The 12,756-nt window shown below is 50.3% G+C and overlaps 1 protein-coding gene across 1 annotated transcript in view; it reads left to right on the forward strand.

Annotated features, from left to right (window-relative positions):
- The window catches only part of cacna2d3a (calcium channel, voltage-dependent, alpha 2/delta subunit 3a), a gene marked incomplete at both ends in the record, with an annotated part of 58,328 nt that overhangs the window by 33,290 nt on the left and 12,282 nt on the right, over positions 1 to 12,756 (forward strand). The window contains 10 exons of the mRNA XM_079467100.1: positions 53 to 133; positions 488 to 562; positions 8,784 to 8,867; positions 10,346 to 10,417; positions 10,513 to 10,574; positions 10,786 to 10,853; positions 11,167 to 11,212; positions 11,287 to 11,381; positions 11,463 to 11,556; positions 11,639 to 11,734. Of these exons, the coding sequence (XP_079323226.1) occupies positions 53 to 133; positions 488 to 562; positions 8,784 to 8,867; positions 10,346 to 10,417; positions 10,513 to 10,574; positions 10,786 to 10,853; positions 11,167 to 11,212; positions 11,287 to 11,381; positions 11,463 to 11,556; positions 11,639 to 11,734 (773 nt within the window). The remainder of the gene's footprint in view (positions 1 to 52; positions 134 to 487; positions 563 to 8,783; positions 8,868 to 10,345; positions 10,418 to 10,512; positions 10,575 to 10,785; positions 10,854 to 11,166; positions 11,213 to 11,286; positions 11,382 to 11,462; positions 11,557 to 11,638; positions 11,735 to 12,756) is intronic.

Here is a 12,756-nt window from a genome sequence, read left to right on the forward strand (position 1 = left end):
TTTGTTTGCCTGTTTGTTGTGTCTTACATGTTGACATGTTGATTGTTTGTAGAGAAACAAGGGCATTCTTCTTGGAGTGGCGGGCACAGACGTGCCAGTGTCTGAAATACTGAAGGCCATCCCAAAATACAAGGTACACTTTCATTCCCCTGTAATCTGTTAGATCAGCTAGTGAGATTCTTTGATTATTGATTGATATTGTTGTTTGTTTGTTATGTTGTTATGCGTCCCTGTCAGTAAACACTTAACTGAGATGCTGTGTCAATCCTGTTTCACTTGTGTGATGTTGCACAGAGTAATACTGGATATGACAAACATCAAGCTTGTGTAAATACATATGTGTAAATGTGTGTTAATTTAAGCAAGTGCCACAGACTCTCTATATCTGACATGATCTCTGATTATCATCACAGCTCTCTCTCTCTGTGTGTGTGTGTGTGTGTGTGTGTGTGTGTGTGTGTGTGTGTGTGTGTGTGTGTGTTCACAGCTGGGAATCCACGGTTATGCTTTTGCCATCACCAACAACGGATACATCCTAACCCATCCAGATCTGCAGCCTCTGGTAATGTGTTGAATGATGACGATGATGCTTGTAATCAGTGTTATTGAAATTTTATGTGAAGACATCTTTCTGGATTCCTGTCAAAGAACCATAATTATCTCCATTAACCCTTAACGTAACCTAACACACACACACACACACACACAACTGAACTACAGTTTTAGAGTCAACCAATGTAACAGTTCAGATACATTCATTTAGGCTACAGATCACGAATCATCTGTGATGGTTTATATACACACACAGTATATTTGATCGTTAGTGTTTTTACGAAGGAAACTTCTGTACTAAAGGATCATACTTCTTACTCCTTGGAGTTGTATCTGACAAGTAAGGGATAATCCACAGCTAGCCGTGCGTTAAATGGTTTTAATGCACAAAGTGGAGGTCTGGAACCACGCGACCCGAAGCGGAGTGGATAATCCCACTTATACCATGGTTATTTGTCAAGTTAAAGCTGTTATTGATGTTTTCTGGGTCAAACCGGTGAAAATGAGGGTCATTTCAAATGAAATCAAACTGACTTGTGCAACAATTTATTTACATCATTTTTTTTGTTTACTTTGTGTGTATTTTGGGACTTTGAAGCTCAAAAGTATTTGTGCATGAATTTATTAAACAATGTATTTCCATAGTTTATCTAAGTATCAGCCAATTTTATTTAAAATTCCACCACTACTTATACCTCAGTAGTAACTAGGACTGTCACGAGGTCATACTTTCACTAGACAATATCAAACTATTTCAATGATCACAGTTTGATTATTTCTGGTCCTCAGACCTTCATGAAGCACAAGCATCTGACCGTATAAATGTCCGGTCAGGATCAGACAGAATGTCAGGAGCATCCATGGCACATGATCCATATTGATTTCTCAGAGTTCTTCCTGCTAGTCATAGAGCCGTTTAAACTGTTGTCAATGTCATCTATCACTTCATGGTACACTATTGATTTAATGAGGTTTATTTTCAGCCTGTGGAAGGACAGGTCTCAGATAACAGGGTCTCAGCTCTGCTCACTACACACGTGTATTAAAGAGAAGACGCTCACACCATTGCATGAAGATTCTGTCATGAGAATGCCTTGAAAATGTGAAAGTGAAAAAGTTCAGAAACGTTTACATTTTCCAAGACTAATCAAGTTCGCACAGCTCCTCGAGTAGTTAAAAAAAACTTGAATGGACTCCAAACAGTTGAAGGTCAAAATGACAGTTTCAGCGCAGCTTCAAAGGGCTTTAAACGATACCAGATGATGAATAAGGGTCTGATCTAGCCAACCGTTTGAAGTCCACTATATGGAGAATGATCCTGGAATGTTTTCATCAAAAACCTTCATTTCTTGTCGACTAAAGAAAAAATGACATCTTGGATGACAACAGGGGTGAAAATGTATGTTGAAAGTGAACAATTCCTCTAAAGATGGGGTAATCTCATATTAATCTTGAGTGCCTATACAGTAGTATTACATACGTCATATCTTCGTAGAGTCTTTAGTTTGGTCACATTTTCACAGGAAAATTGCCCAATAAAAGACTTTTAAACTAAAATTCAGAAACAAGTGTATCGAGCACAGAAATACTACGTCATACGTCCAACTGGTTGACCATGTTAATCATGAGAAGCCAGCACGCTCAACGGTGTACAGAAGTCAGAATGCATGAAATAGCATGATACCCCCTCTTTGAATAAATGATATTAGGTGTTCCCTTTCTGTCGGTCTCTCGACGTTGTGTCGACAGAATGGGGTTTGACTTGAGAACCTACCTTCTCTGACTGACTTGAACAGGCCAATGAAAATTGGCGAATGAAATTTGCATGCCGGACTCCGCCCCCGGATATCCGGGTATAAAAGGGAGCCGGCGTGCCGCATTCATTCACCTTTTGTTCTTCGGAGCCTTCGCATCTCATGCTGACGACTCTGCAGACAATCTCTACGTGTTGCTGGTCTTACGACGTGGTGCAGCGGACTGTCCCGATTCCTGTGACTTCCCCTGGGCGTCTCGGCAACTGCCAAAGAATCTTTCTAAAGAGCGAGCCCTTTTCAGGGCTTAAGACATTCTACAGCGCGGCATGTCCCGCTGTGCTCGTGGGTGCGGCGCACTCATCGAGGAAGGGGACGGACACGATGTCTGCCTCAGGTGTCTGGGACTCCAGCACGCTGAGGCGGCATTTGTGGATACATCTTGCCCGCACTGCGGGCGGATGGTGATTCAGACATTGCGGTCACGGGTGGCTGCGTTCTTGCGAGAATCAGCCACCACCTCGAGTGCTTCCCGTTTTGCGGCAGCAGCGGCATCAGCCCTGCCGTCCGCTTCGGCGAGCACCGAGGGTGATTTGGGAATTACCGTGAGCCTCAATCCGTCAGCCACCGGCTCGCGGACCGTTCACGCCCCACCTCGCTTGTCTGACCGTCCCGGAAGAGGCGGTACGCCGCCTTGTTCCTCCGTCACGCACTCGGACACGGGGCGTGACGACGATGAGATGTCGCTCGCAGCATCGGAGGGCGACCTCCTGGCATCCGACCCCGACGAGTCCTTGGAGCTTCCTCCCCCGGGGGGTCGAGCTCAGGATGAAGCGGACGTCGAGATGTCAGCCATGCTTTCCCGGGCCGCCGCGAGTATTGGGCTGCAGTGCACCGCACCGCCTCTCCCCCAACGCTCGCGGTTGGATACATGGTATCTCGGGACCGGCCGTGACTCTAAGCCACGGTCGGCCCCGGTACCATTTTTTCCGGAGGTGCATGAGGAGCTCAGTCGGACTTGGAACGCCCCCTTTTCGGCGCGTGCACGTCAGACTGGCTCGGTCGCCCTGACTTCCCTCGATGACGGGGCAGCTAAGGGCTATGTCGACATCCCACAGGTGGAGCGTGCAGTCGCGGTGCACCTGTGCCCGCAGACAGCTGCCACCTGGAGGGATCGACCAAGGCTCCCTTCCAAGGCGTGTAAGTTTTCGGCATCGCTGGTGTCGAAGGCTTACAACGCTGCGGGTCAAGCTGCCTCGGCTCTTCACGCCATGGCCATCCTGCAGGTCCATCAGGCCAAGGCGTTGAAGGAGTTGCACGAGGGAAAGTCCGACCCGGGGCTAATGCAGGAGCTCCGCACTGCCACTGACCTCGCTCTCCGGGCGACGAAGGTGACGGCGCGAGCCCTGGGTCGTACGATGTCCACATTGGTGGTCCAGGAGAGACATCTTTGGCTCAACCTTGCGCAGATGCGGGACGCTGAGAAGGTTCGCTTTCTCGACGCTCCCATCGCGCAGGGTGGGCTGTTTGGTGATACGGTCGAGGACTTCTCTCAGCAGTTCTCGACTGTTAAGAAGCAGACGGAGGCGATTAAACACATCCTGCCCCGCCGCGACCCGGCCGCCTATCGTCCGTCGAGGTCCCGCGCGGCGTCTGCTTCCCAGCAGCCCCGCCCCTCTCCGACTCAGACTCCGGCCCCAGCGCCCCCTGCACAGGCGGCCTCCCGGAGAAGGACGTCGAAGAGGAGAGCACCATCCCGTCACCAACCTCCGCGGAAGCAGAAGCGTTCCTGACGGGGTGAACCCAGGGAGATCGAGTCCACCGGGCCCGACCCAGGCAACTACATCGCCGGAGGGTCGGATTGGGACGGTGCCTGCCCCGTCCCAGCAACACCAGCCGGGCCCTTTTCAGGGCCTGGTGCCCACATTCTCACGAAAAGAGCTGTCTCTCCCCCTGGGTCTTTCTCACAGCCGCTCTCACCCTCCGCAGGACGGTGCTCGGCTACCCCACGTTGTGTTTCGGCGAGACACACGGTTGGGTATAACTCTCAGTGGCCACCAGCACCCTCAGTCAGACGGTGCGGTATGCCGCGATATCGCCCGACAGGCACCTCGGCAGAGCCGCTCTCCTCCCCGGGGTCCCCCCCGCGTCGAGGGAGCCGTACTGCCAGCCATCGAACCACCCCCCACGGGGGCAATGAATCAGATCGAACCTCTGGTCCCCCTGTCTCGGTACCTGGGAGCCTGGTTGGCTCTTCCCAGACCAGCACGGTGGCTAGAGCGAACGATCCGTCTCGGCTATGCGATTCAGTTCGCCAAGCGCCCACCCAAGTTTCGGGGCATCCTCTTCACATCAGTGGGAGTAGATGCTCCCGTGCTTCGGGCCGAGGTCGCTACCCTTCTGGCGAAGGGGGCGGTCGAGCTCGTCCCTCTGGCCGAGATGTACTCCGGGTTTTACAGCCCGTATTTCATTGTCCCCAAGAAAAGTGGCGGGCTGCGCCCCATCTTGGACCTGCGTACCCTGAACAAGCACCTACACAAGCTGCCGTTCAGGATGCTAACGCAGAAGCGCATTCTGACGTCCGTCAGGCGTCAGGATTGGTTCATGGCGATCGACCTGAAGGACGCGTACTTCCATGTGTCCATCCTCCCTCGTCACCGGCCGTTCCTACGGTTCGCTTTCGAGGGACAGGCATATCAGTACCGCGTCCTCCCATTTGGTCTGTCCCTGTCTCCTCGAGTCTTTACGAAGGTCGTGGAGGCCGCCCTCACTCCCCTCAGGGAGCAGGGGGTGCGCATACTCAACTATCTCGACGACTGGCTCATCTTGGCGCACTCGCGAGATCTGTTGTGTGCACACAGGGACCTGGTGCTCCGGCACCTAGACCATTTGGGGTTACAGGTCAACCGAGAGAAGAGCAAGCTCTCCCCTGTGCAGAGCATCCTTTTCCTCGGTATGGAACTCGACTCTGTCTCCATGTTGGCACGTCTTTCTTCCGAGCGTGCCCAGTCGGTGCTGACCTGCCTGAGGAGCTTCAGGCAGCAGCCAGCGGTCCCCCTGAAACATTTTCAGAGGCTCCTGGGACACATGGCGTCCTCGGCGGGGGTGGTCCCCCTCGGGTTGATGCACATGAGACCGCTACAGCACTGGCTACAGAGCAGAGTTCCTTGGAGTGCGTGGCACTCCGGCAGCAGGCGCGTCCCGATCACGCCCTTCTGCCGGCGCACCCTAACCCCATGGTCTTCAATGACCTTTTTACGGACAGGGGTCCCTCTTGGGCAGGTTTCGAGGCGCGTCGTGGTGACGACCGACGCCTCCCTGCAGGGTTGGGGTGCTGTGTGCAACGGGCACGCAGTGTCGGGTCTCTGGACGGGCCCCCGCCTGCGCTGGCATATCAATCGCCTAGAGTTGTTGGCGGTGCTGCTTGCACTGAGGAGGTTCCTTCCCCTCGTGCAGGACAAGCACGTGCTGGTCCGGTCGGACAGCACGACTGCTGTGGCGTATATCAACCGACAGGGTGGTATTCGTTCACGGCAGCTATCGCAACTCGCCCGACGCCTCCTCCTGTGGAGCCAGCAGGTGACGAAGTCCCTGTTAGCCACTCACATCCCGGGCGACCTGAACCAGACAGCCGATGCGCTCTCTCGTCAGTCGACGCCCCGTGGAGAGTGGCGGCTCCACCCCCGCGCAGTCCAGCTCATTTGGGTGCAGTTCGGGCAGGCACAGGTGGACCTGTTCGCCTCCCTGGACACCACCCATTGCCCGCTTTGGTACTCCCTGACCGAGGCCCCCCTCGGCACGGATGCTTTGGCGCACAGCTGGCCGCGGGACAAGCGGAAGTACGCCTTCCCCCCAGTGAGCCTCATTGCACACGTCCTGTGCAAGGTCAGGGAAGAGGAGCATCAAGTGCTACTAGTTGCGCCTTACTGGCCCAACCGGACTTGGTTCTCGGAGCTAATGCTCCTGACGACAACTCCCCCCTGGCCGATTCCCCTGACGAAGGACCTTCTTTCTCAGGGGAAGGGCACGTTGTGGCATCCGAGACCAGACCTCTGGAACCTCCATGTCTGGCCCCTGGACGGGACGAGGAGATCCTGAGTGGTCTACCCCCAGCGGTGGTAGAGACCATTGTTCAGGCAAGGGCCCCGGCCACCAGGCGGTTATACGCTTTTAAGTGGCGCCTCTTCTCGTCCTGGTGTTCTTCTCGTGGAGAAGACCCACGGATATGCTCGATCAGGAGCGTGCTGTCCTTCCTGCAGTCGAGACTCGAGAACAATCTCTCCCCTTCCACGCTGAAAGTGTATGTAGCCGCAATTGCCGCTCATCACGAACCAGTTAGTGGGAAGTCTCTGGGACAGCACGACCTGGTCATTAGGTTCCTGAGGGGCGCGAGAAGGCTGAATCCAGCCCGTCCGCGCTCCGTTCCCTCTTGGGACCTCAATGTGGTCCTGGCGGGCCTCCAGAGGCCCCCCTTCGAGCCCCTCGGAGATGCCGCTCTTTCTCATCTCTCGATGAAGACGGCTCTCCTAGTGGCGCTCGCTTCCATCAAGAGGGTAGGGGACCTACAAGCATTTTCCGTGGCCACGGATTGCCTAGAGTTCGGGCCTGGTCAATCTCACGTTATCCTGAGACCCCGGCCTGGCTACGTGCCCAAAGTTCCCACCACTCCCTTCCGGGACCAGGTGGTGAACCTGCAGGCGCTCCCTTCTGGGGAGGAAGACCCAGCCCCTTCCGTGTTGTGTCCAGTACGCGCGCTGCGCCTCTACTTAGACCGCACACAGAGCTTCAGGAGCTCTGACCAGCTCTTTGTCTGTTTTGGAGGTCAGCACAAGGGGAGGGCTGTCTCCAAACAGAGGTTGGCGCACTGGATCGTGGACGCCATCACTATGGCTTACCGATCACAGGATCTCCCGTGCCCGCTTGCAGTGAGGGCACACTCCACCAGGGGTGTGGCCTCCTCGTGGGCACTGGCGCAGGGCGCCCCTCTGGCAGACATATGTAGAGCTGCGGGTTGGGCTACGCCCAGCACCTTCGCGAGGTTTTACAGCCTCCGCGTGGAACCGGTATTTGCCAGAGTCTTACGAGACACCGCCAGGTAAGTTCCGGCAGCCGGTGGGCGTACGCCTGCGATAGCACCCCTCCACAGGTGAGACGTGGTGCTATCCAGCCTCCCCTCTTCCCCCCACGTGGGCGAAGAGTAGGCATTCCATCCATCACTAAGCACTCCTCGGCGGCGGGCTCGGCGGAGCAGCCCTGCCTCCCTTGGCCTGTTTCTGAGTTCTAGCAGTGACTCAAACAAGGCCTAGTGCTCCACACGTAGTAACCCCCCCACAGGGCGGTTCCGTCTGATGTCTTCTCATGAATGGCTCTCAATCGATGGCCCATGACCTCTCCCAGGTGTACTTCACCTGCTCACGACACCATCTCGTGTCTGCATGTCTCCCACGTGCTCTCCCCTATCCGGTGAGACCGTGTGTGAATCTCCACTAAACTCCTCCCTGCGGTAGGAAGTGGTCTCCGTAGCGCGTTCCCTCAGGGGGGAATCACGCTTCCCAGTGGCCCTTACGGTGCCGGGCGGCTTCTCGCTGTTAAGAGAACTAGGCCGCCGTCCGTGACGGCCGGAGGAAGGGGCTCCCATCTTGTAGGTAAGCTCTGGACCCCTTCCCTTCCACTGGAAGGTTGCAATTCATGCTAGCGCCCACGTTTTGACACGCCCAGGCCAGTCAACGTCGCTTCGCGAGGAATTGTGACGCGGCACAGCGCTGTGGCGTTTTCCGAGGAACCCCATTCTGTCGACACAACGTCGAGAGACCGACAGAAAGGGAACGTCTCGGTTACGTATGTAACCTCCGTTCCCTGATGGAGGGAACGAGACGTTGTGTCCTTCATGCCACAACGCTGGCCGCCCGCTGCAGCAGTCGGGGCAAGATCCTCAGGCTCCTCAGCACAAAAGGTGAATGAATGCGGCACGCCGGCTCCCTTTTATACCCGGATATCCGGGGGCGGAGTCCGGCATGCAAATTTCATTCGCCAATTTTCATTGGCCTGTTCAAGTCAGTCAGAGAAGGTAGGTTCTCAAGTCAAACCCCATTCTGTCGACACAACGTCTCGTTCCCTCCATCAGGGAACGGAGGTTACATACGTAACCGAGACGTTTTCAGTGTCAATATCACAGCTACACCACACGAGGGCGCCATTGTCCGACTGTCTGGAGACTTAGTGTTCATTTCAGCTCTTCTTTTTCACTCCACATTTAGTCCTAAGTAGCACACTTCCACATTAAATCACTATGTGCTATAATAGTATTATAGTTTTTTAAAGTACGAGAAAAACATCGGTCAAGAAGAAGCACGGATTACATTTTTGTGGATAGGCTACACCTCAGGTATCTAAATAGAAAATGGACTGCCAGCCCACCCATTCCTGTTTAAAGACTGTTTGAGAAATGCTGGTGTGTTTATCTGCTGTGTGTGTTTTCAGTATGAAGACGGGAAGAAAAAGAAGAAGTCCAGCTACAGCAGTGTGGATCTATCAGAGGTGGAGTGGGAAGATAAAGAAGACGTGGTACAGTTTTCTCATTATTCATACTGTACACCAGTTATTGTTTAAGAATGTTGTCCTGTGTTTTCACTCTAGATGTTAACGGTGAATCATTTATTTTTAAGTTCTGTGTTGTGAAGTTTGCCATTACAACTGAGTTTCTTTATCAGTTATAGAATGAACGCACCTCAAATGTTTCAGATCAAGTAAAAAGACCAAACTACTCGTCGCTATAGAAAATCACCTGCGTTGCATCAGAAAACTTCAAGTATATGATTTAGTTTATTTCTCTGTTCCCTCTTTTTGAGCTGTTACACCAGTTTCTATTGACCAATGATAAATAAACCACTATAAACCAACTTACATGTTTTAAACATATTCTGTATTGAAACATTTTCAACTGTATTTAAAATAAGTCTGTTTAATATTTACTATACATATTTTAGTGGTTTTAATGTGCTGTATGCACGAATCCTTCTTCTGAAGACTGAAACAGCAAGTGATGTTTACATCTTGCAAACTGGTCCGTAGGGAATTTCCTGTCGTGTCATGTACCACCAGAGGGCGCTACGCACGCCAACAGTGCCGCCGGTCATGTGGAAGTCAGAATCTTGCCCTGCGTTTCATTCTGAAGTGATCCTCCCTATGCCCTGCTCCCTTCATAGAGTAAAGCTCTCCATGTGTAAACTCAATTGTATGTGTCAGTTTAAAGTTCACTTGGCAAAAGGAGCTGTAAACATCATTTGTCTCTTGTCGAGGGCGATATATCCCACATAAAATGTGTTCTCTCTATTCAAAATAAAGGGTGAAAATGTGTTTTTATTTCTGTCACAGATGAAAACTGAGCTGAGCGTCTCTTAGTGATGATGTTTGTAAGCCCATGTCATGTTTGCGTTCATGGTTGAATCTGCTGATTTTCATCTGATGACAGTTTTAGGGCGTTTTCACACCTGTGGATCGATTGCTTTGTTCCGAAACACACATTTGTCCTTTCTTCCCCTGAACGAAGTGCATCTCTAATTTGATATATTGTTGACGGAGTTTCTTTGCTTTCCTGCGATGAAATCCCCTTTGTTTTAAGCGCTCGCTGAACACTTAATACATTTCTGTGTTCTGGAGAGCTGTTTGGCAATGTGATCGTCTGAACACTTCTTCCCTGCTCCAAGTGAGCCCACAGTTCATTTTGGGAGCAATTAGCGATGCAATCCCTTTTGCGTTAGCAACTTTACGTAATTACCCATCATACATTGTGATAGTCCGGTCCGTTGGGTCGGATGGCTCTCACACGTCTAGTGAACCGCTCCAGAGTTCGTTTTCAATCTGGCGATTGTTTTGGGGGGCGGATCCTAGCACGAGTGCCGTGTTCACATGTGCCTAAACGAACCGAACCAAGAGAGAAATGGCACCAGGTTCCGAAACAAAGCCTTATGTGTGAAAACTTGTCCGTTAGATTCATTGATGTCTGTAGTGTTTGTCATTCCTGACGGCTTTGGTTTGTTTAGTTGCGGAACGCCATGGTGAACAGGCGGACCGGAAGCTTCTCTATGGAAGTGAAGAAGACTGTGGAAAAAGGGGCAAGAAGTCCATCACACACACACACACACACATGAATAATACACCTTCACGCACCATCGTCTTTATTCTTATGGTGTTTTTGTGTTTGTCTCAGAAACGTGTGCTTGTTTTACACAATGATTACTACTACACAGACATTAAAGGAACTCCTTTCAGGTGAGATTTCTAAAGCTGTCATTCATCAAACCTGCACAGTCTTACATACGTGTGTCATGGCTACGAACCCGAAACTAACAAGCGTTTCGTTTGTCATAAATGTCAGTCATCATGAGACACACCGGTCTTGACTGCATGATGTCATCCTTGGACAGGATTGTTTTCTTGGTGTGTATGAGGTCGCTCTGTGATTTCTGTCTCTTCTGTCCAGCTTAGGGGTGGCTCTGTCCAGAGGTCACGGCAAATATTCCTTCAGAGGGAACATCTCTGTTGAAGAAGGTAACTGTGGAGGACCTTCGCTCTTTGTTTCCCATAATTCCTCATGATTGGCTCTGATTGCATATGTACAGTATCATAAATGAAGTGAGCTTTTGTTGGTTTAGATTCTCGATGACTATGAAATGTTGGAGCCAGTGTATTGACTCTCGATTGTGCCACATGTTTACCTGCATAAGCCCCCCAAATACATCCTCACCCTCATGCTATTTCAAACCTGTATGACTTTCTTCTGCAGGTTTACAATGGCATGAGGGGAATAAATGATGAAGTGTCCCTTTAATCACATGATGATGGTTTTCATCTTCTGATGTAGGACTTCATGATTTGGAGCATCCAGATGTTGTATTAGCAGATGAATGGTGAAGTATCATCTCAAGACATCACACTGAGTGGGATAATAAACTGCACTGTATAACACGCGTGTGACTTTCAGGACGTACTGTAACACGGCTGAGCATCCAGACCATGATTTTCTGTCTCAGATCGAGGCCATAAAGCTGTACTTTAGTGGAGAAGCGAATATCAAGTGTGAGTTGAGGTCGGACGCGTGCAGACGCATCAGCGTGAGATGTGCTTGATGTCACACGTGTCTTCTGTCTGTTGTCGCAGGTGATGTGGATCTGGTTCAGGAGGTTCTGTTTGATGCTGTGGTCACCGCTCCGCTGGAGGCCTACTGGACCAGCCTTGCTCTCAATAAATCTGAGTGAGACAAAACCAACGTGACATTGGTTTTTACATTTTTAACTCGGCATTCCCTCACCATGTGTCTTCTGTGGTTCTTCTAGAAACTCTGATAAAGGGGTGGAGATAGCTTTCCTTGGCACTCGAACCGGCCTATCACGCGTCAACCTTTTTGTGATGCCAGACCAGCTGTTCAATCAGTAAGCATGTCAGAATCACATGTTACAGGGTCACAACACATGATGAATGTACTCACTAGGTCATTCTACGAAACCACTGAAACACTGTGGCAGTAAAGATTTGGATTATAAGACGTACACGATTCAGTAACACAAAAATCGATCATAGGAAAGAGAATTGTGTTCTCTACCTTAGACGAAACATCATTATGTATTTTATGGCTGACATTCAAGTGCATCATATGTTGTCATTTAACAAATCAAAAAGTTCAATTAAAACATTCTGATACAAACAATTGGATGTTCTAGACGTTCTTAAATGACAACAAACAATGATTGACAGAATATTCATTGATAATAAGAAATGAGAAGTGTCGATGACTGATATCCTCCTCCTCCACACACTCAGAGATATTTACATTAAGTGAAGAAACAAACCTACCAATATGATTTCCAGGTTAACAACCTGTTTAGGCGATTTGGCTTCGCTTTGTTTAAGAAATCACTCTATACATCATTAAAACACGCTTTGTTTCACTACATTACAGTGATGAGAATTTGATTTGCAACATTTGGAAATTAAAGGTACAGTTTGTAACTTTTTGTGCAGTAAAATATCCAAAAACCACCAATTCTTACAATATCTCAAATGTTTCAAACTATTGTTAAATCATGAGAAAATTGCCATTTTAACCAGTGACGTGAAGCCTGTCAATAGCCAAAGACACTAGATGGAAAGCCTTCAGCGGAAGGCAGGAAAGAGGCTGTTATCGGATTGGCTGAGGAGCCTCACGTCATCATGTGAGCCGGGTCGCTTTCTCCAATTGTAGGAATTACAGACCCTGTAATAACACAGTCACTGGCGTTACCCTCTGTTCCCGCTTTGACTGCCGTAGAAACCATGACAACATGTTCTCGTATTAGCCTGTAGCGTCTATCAAGCTATCTTGCGTTGCGTATTCATTATTATGAAATAATATCACGTCATCAACCGCAGGATTTATAAAACTGGATTACTTTACATCATTTCTCATTCACGTCAA

The sequence above is a fragment of the Barbatula barbatula genome (genome assembly GCF_947034865.1).
Source record: "Barbatula barbatula genome assembly, chromosome: 11".
Lineage (NCBI taxonomy): Eukaryota > Metazoa > Chordata > Actinopteri > Cypriniformes > Nemacheilidae > Barbatula > Barbatula barbatula.